Source organism: Ursus americanus, chromosome 22 (genome assembly GCF_024610735.1).
Source record: "Ursus americanus isolate L20-20 chromosome 22, mUrsAme1.1.p, whole genome shotgun sequence".
Lineage (NCBI taxonomy): Eukaryota > Metazoa > Chordata > Mammalia > Carnivora > Ursidae > Ursus > Ursus americanus.
This window is the reverse complement of record NC_142148.1, coordinates 14,542,651-14,560,325: the sequence shown is the minus strand read 5'-3', so window position 1 is coordinate 14,560,325 and position 17,675 is coordinate 14,542,651. Positions and strand designations below refer to the sequence as shown.

Here is a 17,675-nt window from a genome sequence, read left to right as displayed (position 1 = left end):
TGAGAAAGAGGGATCCAAGTTATGATTGGCCAGAGCTCCTGTCAGTCTTCGCGAGTGACGGGCGATCTTTCTCTGACGATTGGAGAAAATGAGTGCCAGTCTGAGCATCCCGTGTGTGATTGGGTGTGACTGTGAGGGGGCGGAACCTGGGACAGACTAATAAGAGCTGAGTGTCATTTCCCCTCTGTCAGATAGCAAAGACGCCCCCAGACCCTTATATCCCTCTCAGCCCTAGGGCTCCTCCTAAGCTCCATAACAGGCCACTCAGTTGGGGCCGACCCTTAAGGCATACTGGACACACGCCAGCCTGTAGGCCCTCATATGTGACCTCTGAACCCTGGTGTTGATCTTGGGACCAGCCCCTGGTGTGGGCTGAGGGGGCGGCCATGGAGCTGGGCAGCTGCTTCAAGACCTACGAGGATTTCAAGGAGTGTTTCAGCGCCTACAAAAAGGAGAACAGGTGCTCCTTCATTCTCAGGGACTGCGTCTCCGTCCGCTTCCACAACCTCAACCATGGCACCTCCATCCGCGAGGACATCCTGTAAGGGCGGGGCGGGGGCGGGGCAGGAGGGTGGGGAGGAGGCCCGGGAGGAGGCCGGACTGTCCCCTGCAGGGGGACCTGGGGGAGGAGGGAGTGCAGCTGGGGCCCTGGTCTCGAGCGTTCGACAGGCATTAAGCACCCGTCCTGTGCCTGGTGGAAAAAGCAAAACCTTCACAGGCATCGCGTTTTGACCACCCACTTCCCCTTCACTCATTCACTCTATTACAGCTTTCCCGAAATTCCCGGAATAACAGCAATTTGCCCCATTCTTTGAGCACCTGCAGTGTCCCTCATACAAGGTTCTGTCTTCACAAATAGATAAAAACGCCTTCGCGAGGATTTCCTTCATTAGTGTTCTCTTCACAAAGCAATTAACCCGCTCAATTGTTGGTTAGTTTGCCCATTCATCCATTCATTTGTTTTGTACTTGGTTCTTGAGATTCTTCTGAGATTAACAACCGTTTCCAAACACTTCCCATGCCCCAGGCATCCTTCTCTGTGGCATGCATGCTTTACCCCGAGGGCTGTTTTGAGAATTATAGATAAATGCTATTTTTCCCTTTTGGCGGCTGAGAGGCTAAGATATGGGTTGAGAGCTCCATTGTGTTCAGGGTTCCGTGAAACAGCCCAGCTAAGAAAGTTTTACTTTTAATTTCACCATAAGAGAAAGAATGATGAAATAACAACAGACCCGAGGTCTTTGTAGCAGGGACCACGGAGGTGTGTCTGGAGCGAATTGAAGAGCAGGCCCTATCTAATCAACTCCAGCTAATGGCCGCCAGGTGAAAATGAGCCGGTGTTGCCAGAATTGGGGGCAGAAGTCACGAATCCAGGCTTTGGGTCAATATCTCCACTTCTTAAAAATTGCAAGTCAGTTCAAATTTGAATACACTCCGTGGGGGCCTACTCAAAGTACTTTAGGGGCTTCCTGTCTGAATTATGTTAGGCAGTTAAGGGAGCGGTGAAAGCCTCTTCTTGAGCCTGTTGGACCTTGATTGTTTTCAGCTCAAAATAATCCACATAACAAATTCTGGGGCAGCCTGCCTTGAACCCCATCCGTGGTTAAAAGGGAAAGCTTTAGGGTTAGAAAGATAGGCTTTACCGTAGAGTTTGGGCAAGATTTCGTTTTTTCTGACCGTTTCGTCTTCTGTAAAATGAGGTGGATGTGGTGAAGAGTAAAAACCAAAATGCATATAGGAGCAGAAATGTGGTGCTCTGTAAGTACTCACCGAAGTTGTAACTAGTACATGTTAGAAAATGGTACTTGAACTCAGTACTTTGAGAGCAAATGTGCTTTGCGAATTATCACTAAATGACCAAAAGTCCCATTCCACAGGGAGATTCTATGATTTTTATTCCCAGTTTCCTCTCATTTTTATATATGGCTGTTGTGTTTTGTTTTTGTTATGTCTTTTGGGGATTGATATTCTTCAAACAGTCCATGGAGTAGTCTCCTGTCTCTCTCCATTGCTGTTTAGCTTAATAGCTAGCTACCTTTTTCAGAATGTTTTCTTGGACCGCATTCCAGACACTCTTAGAACTTTACGGCCATTGTTTGATTTAATCCTCATCACACCCTTTGAACTAGGTCCTCATTGTCTGAGTTTTCATTTTCCATGTGTCGGTAGTCGCAAGGCCTGGTAGGAAAGTAGATGTCATGCGAAAATCTTGCTAATAAACCAGCCACTAATAAAATTAGTCACTACTAAATAATTTCCTACTTATCCCTACCAGTCCCATTAGCATCTTTGGCACTCAGTTTCTGGCCAATCTATAGATGTGGTAAACATCAGGATAACACAATGGAAATAAAACTAATTGCAAACTAGAATTACGCATCTCCCAAGAGCTGTAGGACCTAGCGAAGTCTCTGAAAGTAATGGTTGAGAATTCCTTCCATCACCCTCAGCCTGACACCTGTGAACAAGGGAAGAAGGGAAATCAACAAGGCTGATGATGTGATAGGAATTTGACAAAGAATATGCATAGCAAAGATTTAATTAGGCCCTTGGGAAACCTGATAAAACCCAGGAATGTTTCCCTAAAACTGACCTTTCCATATTGTAAAAGTGAGACAGTAAATAAAGTATCAGTAATTGGAGAAAATGTACCAGGAAAAAACCCCAACAGTTGACACTATGACTCATGCTTTGATTATTTTAAGAATTGGTACATGCTGCCATTATAACTTACATTTTGTTAAACTTAATGTATTTTTTTAAGATTTTGTTTATGTGTCAGAGAGCCCAGGCAGGGGGAGCAGCAGGCAGAGGAAGAAGCAGGCTCCCCGCTGAGCAAGGAGCCCAATGCGGGGCTTGATCCCAGGACTCTGGGATCATGACCCTAGCCAAAGGCAGACACTTAACAGACTGAGCCACCCAGGTATCCCTATATATTTTTTTAACTATTTAAGTGATCTCTACACCCAGCGTGGGGCTTGAACTCACAACCCTGAGATGAAGGGTCGCATGCTCTTCCCACTGAGCCAGTCAGGTGCCCCTATATATAATATTAACTTCATAATTTTAGTCTCCTATTTTAAAATAAAGTTCCACTTAAATCTTTTTTTTCTACTATTTACTATGATGTGTTGTTTCTGGGGGGATGTTTTTAGCTGCAATTAAGTGAAAACTCTGGCTCAGAATGGCTTATTCGTAGAAGCCCAGAGGGGGGGCCTTTGAAGGTGACTGTTTCCATGGCCCAGGCTTTTTGTGTCTTTCCATTCTGCCATCCTCAGTTCTCAGCTTTGCCTGCAGGAAGTCTCCCCACATGGCACAAATGCAGGGGTCATGTCCAAAGGGAAAAGCCTTCCTTGGTTTCCTGCAGATTTCCTATCATGTTTCTTTCTCCAGAATTGGGCCAGTATCCATGCCCATTCCTAATGAGATTACCTTAATTGGCTTAGACTAGCCCTGACGTACTTAGCTATGTGGGGGAGGAATGGCAACCCAAAATAAGTTGGCTTTCTGTTAGGAAGGAAGAAGGGATTAAGGGCTGTTGAGGTAGCAACCCACAGATCCAGTCACAACCTTTTAAATGAATTCGCTTCTAGTGGTTCTGGTTGGTTTGGGATGGGGTACTGACTTTTCATAGACCAGTACTCTTGTTATTTCCGTATTTACGGGTAAGGATTTGGGGGCTTAGAAGAAGCGAAATGACTTGTCCAGGTTCACACAGCTAGTAAGTGGTAGAGCTGGAACTTAAACTCAGATCTTCTGACTCGGAGTCTTGTTCCTAACTCAAGTTTTATTGTCTAAAATGGCTTTATTCCACCTATAAAAATCCTATTCATTGCTGAAGGTGTGATTTACACACAAGGACACAAATCTTAAGTAAAATTAATCAAAAGCCTTAGTTAATCTGTACCAGTCCCCAGAGAGTGAATCACTCTTTGTTCATTTATAAGCATATTGCTTGTACCTCTCTTTAACTTAATTTTGATTTCACTGGCTTTTTCACTTAATTTTGATTTCACTGGCTACCTATGTGAGCCTCTCCCTGCTCACTAGACTTAGAGAGTGGAGACTATCTAGTCTGTATAGCCCTGTGAGCAACTAGTATAGCATTCAGTACATAACAGGATTTGGTAAATGTTTGAAATTAAATGAAGGACTTGTTCAAAGTCATAGTTAGGAAAAGGAATAGTGCGGGGACCAGAAGCCAAGCGTTCTGACGGAACGTTCCCAGTGGTCTTCCTAGTGTACTTCTCATGTTCTACAAGGAGAACTTCCTATGCTCCGCAGTCGATCATTTAGCATTCATTTGGTATGCCTGCTTCTAGCACCTGGTGTGTGCTAGCTGTGGGAGCGGGCACTGGGAGCACACTGGTGGCACTGTCCGGTAGGGAATACACCTACACAGTGGGTGGGAAGCAAGGCTGGCTGACTCCCTTCCTCCAGGTCTTCGTTGAGCAGTCTCAGATATAAGCAGGAAGGGAGATTGAGAAAGGTGTGAAACCTTGTGCCTGTCTTCAAGGGAGTCGATGCTTTAAGCCATGAGACAACTAAGTACACATTAAAATAACTGCGGTGCTCAACAAGTTCTTAACAAAAGATGTGTGTACTTCACTGTATGTAGGTTATAGCTCAAAAAAAAAGATTAAACGAAGCAGGGTAAAAACAGGCTTCAACCTAGTACCCAGTATGTTTGAAATGCATGATGGCAACAAGGACATTATGTGTAGAGATCTTTAAGGAAGTTACTGAACCTGACTAGTGTGTTGACGGTCAACTTGACGAGGGTAAGAATGAGTATTCTGAGAAAGGAGAGAGATTTTGAAAGCGGACAGGCAGTATAAGGGTTAATTACACAGACTGTAGCCAAGCAGGCTTAGTTCAAATCCCAGATCCTTATCCTTGAGAACATTTTTAAGCCTGTTTCCCCATCTGTAAAATGAGGATAATAGAACCCCTTTCCTAGTATAAAATGGTGCATGTTAGGGTCTTAATATAGCCTGGCACATAATACCTTACTACATGTAGAACTGGTAGGAAAGAATGTAAAAGACGTGTTAACGTATTGGGTATAGATGTGGAAAAGGAGGAATTAAAAAGAATGCCAAGGTTTCCACCCTGGGAGGTACAATCAGTCATTAATGGAACCAGGAAAGATTTGAAAGACCTTTGTGGTTGGCATTCACCAGTATCTTTTTTTGAACTGGCCTAACATATGTGTACTAAGAGCACATGAGGTCAATCTAATTTGATGAGCTAGGGCTATGTTCAGACGTTGAGCCAGCTAAAGGGTAGGGTCCAGTCTATGGGCTTAGGGAAGGCTTCCTAGAAACGATGGTTGCATGTAGTCCTGAAGAATGCGTAAGCTTTGAGATGGAGGCAGGTGGGAAGGGCATTCCCGAGAGAGACAAACACGAGAAAAGGCAGAGAGTTGAGACACAGCATAGTGAATACAGGAAGCTGTAGACAGTTTGTCTTTCTGGGGCACAAAAAATAAGATGGTGAGGGAGTGGGAAAGGAGGCTGATGAGACCAGCAGAGGCCACACCTCGGTCACCACTAACTGGCCTTGCCATACTACTGGGCTGCTCCAGCCCCTTCCTGGCCCTGAGCTAGGGATGGTGTTGCCGCCCCAGCACTGTGCACACAGCAGGTGCAGGCATTTTCAGCCCTGGACCACTCCACCCTGTTATTGCAGGCCTGACATATCCTGTTTTTCTAATACCCCACAGGGTGGGCAGACAGGACCAGCTAGATTCGAGTGTTTGGAAAAGGGTTAGTGAGGTGCCCAGGCTGTGTCACGTCATGCCAGGGGCTGAGATTTTTTCCTCCTCTCCTGGTCGCTAGGACACTCCCTGAGGAGGCAGGGGTGTGACCCATCCCACCTATGGTCTATGCGTCATTCATCGGAACATCTTTGATAAGCATCTGCTGAAAGAATAGCATTGTGTTAGGTGCTTGGAATACACTGAGAAATAACTCAGTCCTGCCACTTGATGACAGCCCCATCCAATTGTAAAAGTACTTTATAAACACCTAGGAGAATGTCACAAGGCATAGGAGCTGTAATAACAGTGGCAGGCTTTTATTTTGCATAAATAAAAGGCTGAACCAGGCTCTGGGCTAAATATTATGTCGGAGGCTTATTTAATCCTCATAACAATCTTTTTTTTTTTTTTAAGATTTTATTTTTAACTAATCTCCATACCCAACATGGGGCTGGAACTTAAAACACCAAGATCAAGAGTTGCACGCTCTACCAACTGAGCCATCCGGGCACCCCTAATGCTCATAACAATCTTCATAAGATAGTCTCATTTGATGACTAGGAAACTGTACACAGAGGGGTAAAGTGACTTGACCAAGGTCAAAGAGCTTCTGAGTGGTGGAGCCCTGATTAATATCCAAGCAGTCAGCCTCCAGCATCTCCACCGTTTAACCACTAGGTATACTGCCACCCAGAGAGCCTTTTATGTTAAATAAATGCTGTGAATTCAGAGAAGGGAGCAGTTACTGTGGGTTGAAGACATCCACAAAGCCTTCCTGGAGAAGGTGGGACCTGATTTGGCCTCGAAGCATGGGTTGAATGGGGATAAGAAAAGAGCAGATACTCAATTTAATCACCCCTCTCCTTTGAATCATCACTTTCAGCCTAGAGTGGCAAAGCTGACAGGGTCCTAAAGATCATCTGACCCAGGGGTTCTCCCACTCTCTCAGGATTTGGACATTTTTGTTTAAATAAAATGAATAGAGATTTTTCCCGTGAGAGAGGGGCACTTGTATCTTTGCTCTCTGGAGGAGGAGGCAAAGGCAGTAATTCCCAAAAGGCAGGAATGAAGGGGACATTTTTTTATATAATAACTTTTTATTATGTTAGTCACCATACAGTACATCCTTAGTTTTTGTTGTAGTGTTCCATGACTCATTATTTGCGTATAACACCCAGTGCTCCACACAATACGTGCCCTCCTTAATACCCATCACCGGCCTATCCCAGTCCCCCACCCCCTCCCTTCTGAAGCCCTCAGTCTGTTTCCCAGAGTCCATAGTCTCTCATGGTTCATTCCCCCTTCTGTTTATCCCTCCTTCATTCTTCCCTTCCTTCTCCTACCAGTCTCCCTGCTATTCCTTATGTTCCACAAATGAGTGAAACCATATGATAATTGTCTTTCTCTGCTTGACTTATTTCACTTAGTCTTAGTCCTTAATCTCCTCCAGTCCCGTCCATGTTGCTGCAAATGTTGGGTAATCGTTCTTTCTGATGGCTGAGTAATATTCCATTGTATATATGGACCACATCTTCTTAATCCAGTCATCTGTTGAGAGGCATCTCGGCTCCTACCACAGTTTAGCTATTGTGGACAACGCTGCTATGAACGTTGGGGTGCATATGGCCCTTCTCTTCACTACGTCTGTATCTTTGGGGTAAATACCCCGTAGTGCAATTGCTGGATCATAGGGTAGCTCAATTTTTAACTTTTTAAGGGACCTCCACACTGTTTTCCAAAGTGGCTATACCAACTTGCACTCCCACCAACAGTGTAAGAGGGATCCCCTTTCTCCACATCCTCTCCAACATTTGTTGTTTCTTGTCTTGTCAATTTTTGCCATTCTAACTGGTGTAAGGTGGTACCTCAATGTGGTTTTGATTTGAATTTCGAAGGGGACGTTTTAAACAGCAAGGAACCAGCTGGCCCTCTGCTGCTGCCTCTTGTCTGTTCTCCCTTGTGTCTTGCCTCCCACTGAATCATTGGGAGCTACAGATGGGCCACGAGAGTGAATGAAGGGAGTGGGGCTTAGACTGCGGACAATGTAAATGAACGCAGTGTTAGTCGGGCAGGGTCTTGACAAAAGAGCTGAACCTTTTGGGATGGGAGTGTGAATGTCAGTCTTCCTTCCCTACATTCTGCTCTGCCTCGAGGTCTCTAGGACACATATCAGCCACTGTATCCCTACAGGGTCTTATCTTATAAGAGAAAGGGGTGGGCAGTACCTTTCTCACTGTCACCTCTACCTTCCCTAGATATGTGCAGGTGAAATTTGTCTGTATTCGGACTCAGTCAAACAGGAAGAGAACCTCAGAGGCGGACATGTGCCCAGCGTACTTGCTCCTGCGGTACAATGAGAAACTGGATAGACTGTTTATCAGTGAACTCAACACCCAGCATATCCATGTTGACTCCAAAACTGCAGGTCCTGGAGGAGACGCTGCTGGCAAGTCTCAGAAGACAATGTGCGTGCCGAAACCCCAGCCTGCGCAGCCCGCGGTCAAGAAAGACCTTGACCTGGCCAACAAGTCCCCCGTTGAACCATCATTTTGCCTAGATAAGGTCCGAGCACCCTCAAAGCCAGAGCAGGAGGGCATCACTCCTTCTGACCTGGCCAAGATAGCAAAAGTGATGAAAAACTTTCTTAAGGTAGATGAGGGTTCCATGGCTTCTCTCAGCGTGGGCAATAGCCAAGACCTGGACCGGCTCAGCTTCCAGAGCAGCAAGATGAGCGATCTGTTCCTCCGCTTCCCAGAGAATCTCTTGCTACACCGGGTGGAGAACTCCCAGGGCCACATCCTTTATGCTTTCTTGGTGGAGAACAAGGAACGAGAGGGTCGCGTGGTACACTTTGCTGTGCTTCAGGCTGAGACAGCCACCTCCGTGGCCAAGATGCTGAGTATCTTCACGGAGTTCAACTCAGATTGGCCCAAGGTCAAGGTGGTGTTTGTGGACCCGTCCTTCCCCCATCGCGCCATCCTGCAGGAGATCTTCCCTGCCGCGCGCATCCTCCTCTCCATCTACCACACCACCCGGCTCCTGGAGAAGAAGTTGCATCGGAGTTCAGCAAATCCATCCTTTAAAAGACTCATGAAGGAAGCCCTGCGGGAGGCCGTGTTTGTCACTTCTGATGCCAGCCTGCAAAATCTCTGTCAGATGTCCCAAGCCCTACTAGACGAGCAGCTCTTTGGCTTCCTACAGGCCCACTGGTTCTCCTGTGAACTGCTCTGGTACATGCACGTGAGGAAAGGCCTGCACGCGTGTAACACGTACATGGACAGCCTAGATGTGGTCACCAGCAAGGTGTCCAGCCTCTTCCGGGAACAGCAGTCTCTGCTGGACTGCATCCTCCGCTTTGTGGATTATATCGACTTCTTTAATACCAAAGGCTTGAAGAACCTCCCCACAGCTCCTCCCAAGTTAAAAAGAGCCCGGCCAGCCAGCATGCCACCAAAGCCCAAGAAGGCATTTGGAGTCTGTGGGGGTAGCCTGACCAGGCTCCCCATGGAAGAGACCAAGCCAGGCCCACAGCGGGTACAGCTGCAGCAGCCGCCACAAGCGCGGCCCTCCCAGGCTGGCATGCTAGACGCCTTGCACGGCAGTGGCTCCCAGCTGGCCTATAAGCTGTGCCATCATGAGTGGGAGGTGGTGCAGAACTCCACCCACCTGGTGGACATGGCTGGCTCCTCCGTGGACATTCAGCTTCTAGAGGATTCTCACCAGGTGAGCAAAGACGGCTGTAGCTGCAGCTGTTCCTTTCAACGGTGGTACCGCCTGCCGTGCCGCCACATTTTGGCCCTGCTGCACACCAGCCAGAAGCCCGTGGGAGAAGCCATGGTGTGCCGCCGGTGGCAGAAGAGGTACCAGCACCTCCTTGGGCCCAGTGGGGAGCTCCGGGACCCCGTCATGGTCCCAAACACAGGCCAGCCTGGGAAGCAAGGACGGAGTGACATGATTCAGGACCTAAGCAGGGAGCTAGCAAACCTGCTCATGCAGAGTGAGGGGCCAGAGCTAGAGGAGCGCTGTTCCACCCTGCGCAAGATTGTGGACATCTGGGCGGACCCCTGCCAGCCGCCTGAGCCCAGTCAGCAGCCAGAGGACTTCAAGGATGTGGGCCGCCTCCCTTTCCTCTGGGGAAAGCCAGAGGAAGGGGAGGGACTCCCTCTCGCTGGAGCCACGATTCACGATTGAAGCACTTGCACTGGCACACTGGACCACAGACCCCTCTCCTTGGAAGTCTGAGAGCTCAAGGCGGGCAGGACATGGCTAGGGGTCAGCATTTTCACCAGTGTCTTCCTAGGTAGGGCTAGGAAGATTGTTACAACAGGGGGAAGAGGAACCCCACTGTGTGACAGTCCTTTGAATCCATTCCTCTTCTGCCCTACCTTTGTCATTCCTCGGGAGCCTCCTTCATTGTCAAGGCCAAAGTTATCTCCTTGCCGAAAGGTCACCCCTCTTTCTGCCCTGACTCTTGAGATCAGATCTTACTCCCATTAGAGAGATGAACTACTGCCCCAGGATAGGATGAAACAAAATATACCTGGTAAAAGGGCCTGTTTTCAGGGATAGAGGGACAGAGGGTGACCCTTGGCTGTTGCTGCTCTTTACAAAGATTCTGTTATTTGTACTTATTTTTATTCATATTAAATAAAGGTTTTTGTTTTGTTTTGTTTTTTAATAAAATCAAACAAGCAGGGGAAATGTGTGCTGCTTGAACAGGGAAGGAATCTAATGGGGGTTGTGGCACTCCACAGCACCTGATGCCTTAAATTCAAATACTTAACAGTCCACCACCGGCTTCATGCTCTTCCTGCCAACCAAGCCTTCAACACTGATTTCAGGCTGCCTATAATTCTAGCAGGAGGAGGCCAAATAGATGTGGGACGGGGGGGGGACCTGAACCCTAGATTCCACTGCCTGCGCTTGCTGGGTGACTGGGCAAGTTTCTAAGTTCTTTGACCCCTGGCTTCCCATCTGTGAAAATAGTGTTGGCCTGTTCTAATCCCAGTTTACCCTCTAGATTTACATAAACAACATTTTCATTCCAGTTCTAAGCCCCAGCATGGACTTCTGTTGTTGTTGCTAGTTTGTAATCTTCATCACCTAAAGCCTGGGAGCTACCCAGCTTTCCCAGATGTCATCTTCAGGGGAACTGAGGTCGAAGGTGGCAGTCAGTGTTGGCTCCTGCACTAGTCTGCCATGACCTCAAACAAGTCACAGCGCCATTCTGGATCTCTTTCTTCTGTAAAACACTGGAGGGAGTGGAGCTGGGCAACACAAGGTTCAGCTCTCCCAAGGAGATCCGGATTTTCTCAATTCTAAGGGCTGGGCCCCTGACCACTGATGGAGAAGGCAGAATTTGAGACCTGGGCCTCAGTTTCCCCATCAGGAGGAAGACACAGTACAACCACGGAGGCACGATTTCCTACCTGCCGCCCCCACACACACACACACCCGGGGCTTCGGAATTTGACTGGAAGAGAAAGAAAAATCCATAAAGCACTGCTATTTATTTTCATTTTCGGCCCCTGAGGAGTTTCCATAGTAACCAGCCCTTCCTGAGTTGTCTCCCCAGACGCGGGTCTTCTGAGTTCCAGCTTCCAGGACTCAGGCTCGGCAGGATGCTAGTGTCCTCGGGCTTTCATTGGTCACCGCCGGCCGAGCCCCTCGTAACCCTAGGAACAGGGCCCGCCCACAAATCGCCCGGCTACGATTGGTCTAGGCCCCAAAAACCGAACGCGAACTCTTCAGGCCATTGGCCCGAGTCACGGCGAAGCTGGTGCCGCGGTTGGTGAGCCTAGAGGTCAGTCAGAGTCAGAGGCAGGGTCAAATAGGGAGAAATGGCGACGGAGCCAGGCAGTGGGTGAGTGATTTCTGAAGGGGTGGAGGTGTGAAGCGATTGATGACCGTGGTCAGCCATGACACAGCTCCCAAAGGGGTGGGAGGTTGACTTTTCTGGCTCCGGCCGGACTCGGAATGGGAACGTCTGACATCTACATCCTCCCACCCGGGTTAGAGGTGAGAGGTCAGAGGCTGCGTCCCCTCTCTGGTGTTGGGACCTGAGGTACTGTGGAAAGCAGTCAGGACCCCAAGCCAAAGACTCAGCTTCCAGCTGCTTACGGAGTAATGATGGGCAAGTCACTTAACCTCTTTGAACCTCAGTTTCTCATCTGTAAAATGGGGACATAACCCGGTTTGGGGCCAAGTAGAGGAAACATTTGAACAGAGTACTGCAGTTCATAGAGGGATTTATGGAGAGGCAGTAGAACCCATGCACATTTGATAGCCCCTGTTTGTGGTTGAAGGGCTTGAGGCTCAGAAGGAGTCGCTGACTTGCCCAGAATCATACAATTGGGCGGGGGGGAGGCAATTACAGTTCTCTTATATATACTAGGACCAAATGAAAGAATGGATGCCAAGCAGTAATCTGTAAATATAAAGTGCTAAATAAATATTTAAAATGCTATTTAAGGGGGAGGGGGGAAGACCATATGCAGGTCTAGCCTTCACACCCACTTAAATCTCTGGGAACTGAATCTTCCCATGGCCAGCTTACCAGTTAGGTCTCAGCTCCAATGTCATCCTCTCCCCCCACCCAGAGAGAGCTTCCCTGGCCACCTTAGCTAAATATCTCTCCCTCTCCCAACTTACTCTCTACCTGTTACCCAGTTTTGTGGTCTTTGCAACCTTCATTGCCTGTTCTATTTTTATCTGTTAATATGTTTATCATGTATCTCCCCCAGAACAGTACTGATACACAGTAAGCAGTATTGTCTGGATGAATAATTGAGGAGCCAAGCCCCTACTCTCTCCTTAAAATTCTGTTCCTCTCCATAGGCCCATCTTTGGAACAAGATCAGGGAACTACATTCCAGCCTCAAGCTTCGGCTTAGTTGGAGCTTGAGATCCTGAGAGTCTCCTGGACAGCAGCCTTGCAGAGAAAGTATTTTGACCTTGGCATCTAGACATCTCCCATCTCCCCCATGGCCCTGACAATGCTGAATGAGCTCCTGATTGAGGACCCAAACCCACCTATGCTGCTGTATCAGGTTAGCAAGACTGCTCAGTTAGATACCCTCAACTACCAGAGCTGCTTTATGCAAAGTGTCTTTGCCCATTTCCCTGAGATCTTATTTATCCACCGGACCTATAACCCAATGGGCAAGGTGCTATATACCTTCCTGGTAGATGGCCCTCGGGTGCAGCTGGAGGGTCATCTCGCCCGGGCAGTCTACTTCGCCATTCCTGCCAAGGAGGATGCCGAGGGCCTAGCCCAGATGTTCCAGGTGTTCAAGAAGTTTAACCCAGCATGGGAGAGAGTCTGTACCATCCTCGTGGATCCCCACTTCCTCCCGCTGCCCACCCTCGCTATGGAGTTCCCCGCAGCCGAGGTCCTGCTCTCAGCCTTTCACATCTGTAAGTTCCTCCAGGGCAAGTTCTATCAGCTGTCCCTGGAACAGCCTGTTGAGAGGGTGCTCCTCACTTCCCTGCAGAGCACGATGTGCTCGGCCACAGCTGGCAACCTGAGGAAGCTGTATACACTCCTGAGCAGCTGCATCCCTCCGGCCCAGCTGCCCGAGCTCCACTCACACTGGCTGCTCAACGACCGCATCTGGCTGGCCCACCGCTGGAGAAGCCGGGCTGAGAGCAGCCGCTACTTCCAGGGCCTGGAGGTCACCACCCGCGTCCTCAGCCAGTTCTTCGGCACCACCCCCTGTGTGGAACAAGGCATGGTCTCTCTGCTCCGATACATGCAGCAGAACGCAGGAGATGAGGCAAGCTTCAGCCTGGGCCTGAGTGCCCAGAACAATCACGCTCCCTTAGACGTCAGCCCCGAAAGTCCCAAAATGGAGCAGCTGGTAGAAGCCCGCATCCAACACTCGCTCAATGCCATCTGCACGGGGCCAGCAGCCCAGCTCTGTCTGGGTGAGCTCGCTGTGGTCCAGAAATCTGTGCACCTCATCGGCTCCGGCTCAGAAAAGGTGAACATCCAGATTCTGGAGGACACCCACAGGGTGCAGCCCCAGCCCCCTGCCAGCTGCAGCTGCTACTTTCACCAGGCCTTCCACCTGCCCTGCCGCCACATCCTGGCCATGCTCAGTGCCCAACACCAGGTGCTCCAGCCCGACATGCTGCCAGCCCAGTGGACAGCAGGCTGTGCTGCCAGTCTAGACAACATCCTGGGCAGCAAGTGGAGTGAGACGCTGGATAAACACTTGGCCGTGGCTCTCCTCACTGAGGAGGTGGGGCAGCTCCTGCAGCAGTGCAGCCAGGAGGAGTTTGAACGGAGGTACAGCACCCTGCGGGAGCTGGCCGACAGCTGGATCGGCCCTTATGAGCAGGTCCAGCTCTGATTACCCTCCATGCCCACAGGTGCTCATGTACACGTACACACTCACACTATTGCATTTCCACGGGCCCTCCTGCCAGGAAAGGACAGGGGTCTTCTATTCTGCCACAGCCTGTTACCTAAAACGTATCTAGATCCTAAGACAGGAGTCAGCAAACCTTTTCTGTAAAGGGCCTGGCAGTAAATATTTTACACTTTGCTGGCCACAGTCTCTGTTGTATATTCTTGGTTTGGTTTTGTTCGGCAGCCTTTTCAAAAGGTTAAAAACCATTCTTAGCTCAAGGGCCTTAGAAACAAGTGGCCCTGCTTCTAGGATAAGACACTGGGTAGAGATCAAGGGCAGGGGCTTGGTAACAGCTTCCCCAGTCATTAGATGACTCGCCTGACCCACAGGGGAGAGGAGATGGATCCCAGCTTTTGCCCCCTGGCCCCCACCCGGAGGTCATTAAAGTCAAATGTTGCCTATTCCAGCACTCATCTAGTGTTTTGTCTTCTAGAAGGCAGTAGAGCAAGTATCATGGAAAGAATAGACGTTGGAGTCTGACACTACGTGCAAATCCTGGTTCTTTCTCTGCCTGATTTTTTACTAGCTCTGGGATATCAGGCAAGTCACCCCTCAAAGGGCTCAGTCTGTTCGTCTGTAAAAACGGAGATCCTCACGGCATTGGTAAGATTAAAGAAGAGCCTGCATATAATGGGCCCATGGCCAGTGGGTGCTCAAATAACTGTTCATTTTCCTTCCTTGCCTCTGGTCTCATCACTTCCCCTCAGCTGGCTGGGGAATGTAAGGCAAGAGGAGAATCCACATCACCTAGGACTTTGTACAAGAAATCCTGATCGAACCCCAAAACCATACACAAGAGGCCTCCACTCCAAGCCGGGCCTCCTGCCTCAGGTAATTTTCACTGTAACTACTCTGAGAAGTCCTGTCTCCTGACTTAGTGGTATCTAGAGAAATTTCCTGGGGTCTGGGCCCTGATGAAAGACTTGTATTGACCAGAGTGGCTCAAACAACCACCCTATCCCCATCTGTGTCACAGGCACTCCCGATTCTATCTGCCCAAAAACCATACAGAGAAGCCACCCTATGTGTCTGGTGCTATTTCATCCAGCTACAAGCAGGAGCCAGGAGGCTGGCCTCTCCTGGATCTCATTAGGGGCATTTGCCCAGAGGCTGTGTGGGCACATGCCTGCTCCCACCGCGCCCCCTCCATGGCCCCCTCTGGCTCCGGATGGGCCATCATGAAAGCTTGAGCCGCCCGGATCAGGTCCTCTTCCCGCAGGCCTGGGACAGGCACGGTGGGGATGCCAGCGATCATCATGGCCAGGGTAAGGATGCAGATGTCAGGCTGGGAGCTCGCTTCCTTCCCCCCTGCCTCAGAGGGCATCGGTAGAACCCCTGGTGACAGCCCACACAGCAGCAGGGGCCCAGGCCGGCCGGGGCCGCCCAGGTGGGGAGCTCTGCTTCTGGGGCAGCCGTCCTCCCAGCCCAAGCTCTCCGGCTGCGTTGCATGGGGGAATTTGTTGTATCGGCCATACTCCTTCCGCTGCAGTGTCTCCCAGCTAGGCCCCCCAGGGCAGCCTCTGGCTTCTGGCACTGCCAGGGCCGGGCCCCAGGCCTGGGCTTTCTGGCTCAGTGGGCCTAGTCCACCAGAGGCCACCACCATTGGCTCTATAGGACTATAGAGGCCAAGGGATGAGCCCAGAGAAGTAGCCCCACCTGTAGAGACAGGAATGAGATGGAATGTTATTCTTGGTGTCTTTCAGGAGGCCCTGAGGGGCAGGGCATAGGAACAGAGCACTGGAAACAGGAGCAATTAAGACCAGCCCGCCAGGGCTGTCTAGTGGCTGGGAACTAGGTGTTTTACTCATATCCGCACCCCCAGTCCCCAACACCGAGTAAGTAATGGAGAAGTGTTTGTTGAGTGAATGAGTGAGGGAGCGGGTAGCTACTGGCAAGGACTTTTGGAATGGCTTTCTTCGGAGAACTGACTCCAGGGCCAGCCCATAAATGTCCAGCAGAGCCTCCACCTCCCCAGAGCCAGGAAACAAGTTCTCAGGGAAAGTTGTGGTATCCCCTCCAGTTCCAGGAGCCCCTCTCTCACCTTGGCTGGAAGGCAGAAGACCTTGATGAGTTTGTGGAGACATGAAATAGGACATGGCTGCCCCAAAGCCCCCGTTTGTGAGGGAACAGTCGTCTGCCTCCTGTCCTACCCCTTCCACCATTCTAGAATGTCACCTCATAGTCCCTCCCCTTTACACCTGGAACCTACCTCACAGCACTGACCTGTTCATTCTAAGAACCTGTATATGACAATGGGATGGGGTTAAAAGAGCACTGGACCAGGAACTGGACATTCTAGGTTCTTACCTCTACCTTGGGCAAGTCACTTGGACAGTTTTGTTCCTTGGTAATCTCCTCTGTAAAGTGGAAGTAAGGACTACCCACTCCCTCAACAGAAGTTGTGAGGATTAAATGAGATTATCTGTAATGGAAGCAAATGATCAGACATACAAATAACGAGGCGAGTGCTTTGTGCTCTGCAGTACAAGAGAGGGAGCGCTCTGCACTCATTCCTTTGCTCTGTGACTTTGGAATACATTCCCATCTCTAGGCTTTGGTTTCCCATCTGCAAAATGAAATCGTTGGTCCAGGGAACTGGATCTCACACTGGGATGCACATTAAATTCTCTTGCGAGCATTTAGAAATCCTGATGCCCACCCTCATCCCAGACCAATTAAATCAGAATCCCTGGCTCAGACCCAGTTAGCAGTATTTTTCAAAGTCCCTCAAGTGGTTATAATATATGCCAAAGTCAAGGCCTCTATTCTAGGGGAATGCTTCTCAATCCTGCTGTACATTAGAATCTTTGGGGAGCTTTTACAAAAGAATGTGTAGGCCTAATCCTCCAACAAGTGGAATGGGAATCTCTGGAGATGGGGTTTGGGGCTTTAGCTCTTTAGTTTATCCCAGATAACCCTAATGAGTAGCCAGGCTAGGAACCACTGGTCTAGGTGATGTCTGTAATGCTCTGTCTAGGGACGCCTGGGGTAGCTCCATCGGTTAAGTGTCTGCCTTCAGCTCAGTTCATGATGCCAGGGTCCTGGGATCAAGCCCCGCGTCAGGCTCTCTGCTCAGCAGGGGAGGCTGCTTATCCCTCTCCTGCCCCTGCTCGTGTGCGCTTGCTCTCTCTCTCTCTCTCACTGTCTCTCAAACAAATAAAATCTTCTAAAAAAAATAAATAAAAATAAAATGTCCTGGGGCGCCTGGGTGGTGCAGTCGTTAAGCGTCTGCCTTCGGCTCAGGGCGTGATCCCAGCGTTCTGGGATCGAGCCCCACGTCAGGCTCCTAGGCTGGGAACCTGCTTCTTCTCCATCTCCCACTCCCCCTGCTTGTGTTCCCTCTCTCACTGGCTGTCTCTCTCTGTCAAATAAATAAATAAAACCTTTAAAAAAAAATAAAAATAAAAAATAAAATGTCCTGTCTTGCTCTGACCTGCTGACCCACAGCGATTCTACAAGAAGTCCCCCTCACGGGCTTCCAGGGCAAGGAGACCCTCCAG

At 49.5% G+C, this 17,675-nt stretch overlaps 3 protein-coding genes across 3 annotated transcripts; 2 read left to right on the top strand and 1 right to left on the bottom strand.

Moving 5' to 3' along the window:
- Positions 1-12: 12 nt before the first annotated feature.
- On the top strand, positions 13-10,671 carry ZSWIM3 (zinc finger SWIM-type containing 3). The gene is made up of 2 exons (XM_045804787.2): positions 13-541; positions 8,017-10,671. Exons 1-2 carry the CDS (start codon positions 387-389, stop codon positions 9,950-9,952), a joined length of 2,091 nt encoding a protein of 696 aa, XP_045660743.1. The 5' UTR covers positions 13-386; the 3' UTR covers positions 9,953-10,671.
- A 2,073-nt stretch (positions 10,672-12,744) lies between these two features.
- Positions 12,745-14,319, top strand: ZSWIM1 (zinc finger SWIM-type containing 1). Its single transcript, XM_045804788.2, has one exon. It carries the CDS (start codon positions 12,745-12,747, stop codon positions 14,113-14,115), a length of 1,371 nt encoding a protein of 456 aa, XP_045660744.1. The 3' UTR covers positions 14,116-14,319.
- Positions 14,320-14,460: 141 nt separating this feature from the next.
- SPATA25 (spermatogenesis associated 25) lies at positions 14,461-17,529 on the bottom strand. Its single transcript, XM_045804791.2, has 2 exons — positions 16,217-17,529; positions 14,461-15,831 (listed from the first exon to the last, which is right to left on the bottom strand). Exons 1-2 carry the CDS (start codon positions 16,335-16,337, stop codon positions 15,224-15,226), a joined length of 729 nt encoding a protein of 242 aa, XP_045660747.1. The 5' UTR covers positions 16,338-17,529; the 3' UTR covers positions 14,461-15,223.
- Between the last annotated feature and the right edge of the window lie 146 nt (positions 17,530-17,675).

Bases quoted from the DNA above. Each gene is read 5' to 3' on its own strand.
- ZSWIM3 (XM_045804787.2), top strand. From the start codon at position 387: ATGGAGCTGGGCAGCTGCTTCAAGACCTACGAGGATTTCAAGGAGTGT. The intron at 542-8,016 runs GTAAGGGCGGGG...TACCTTCCCTAG, and splicing joins TCCATCCGCGAGGACATCCT to ATATGTGCAGGTGAAATTTG.
- ZSWIM1 (XM_045804788.2), top strand. From the start codon at position 12,745: ATGGCCCTGACAATGCTGAATGAGCTCCTGATTGAGGACCCAAACCCA.
- SPATA25 (XM_045804791.2), bottom strand. From the start codon at position 16,337: ATGGTGGAAGGGGTAGGACAGGAGGCAGACGACTGTTCCCTCACAAAC. The intron at 15,832-16,216 runs GTGAGAGAGGGG...CTGTCTCTACAG, and splicing joins TCTTCTGCCTTCCAGCCAAG to GTGGGGCTACTTCTCTGGGC.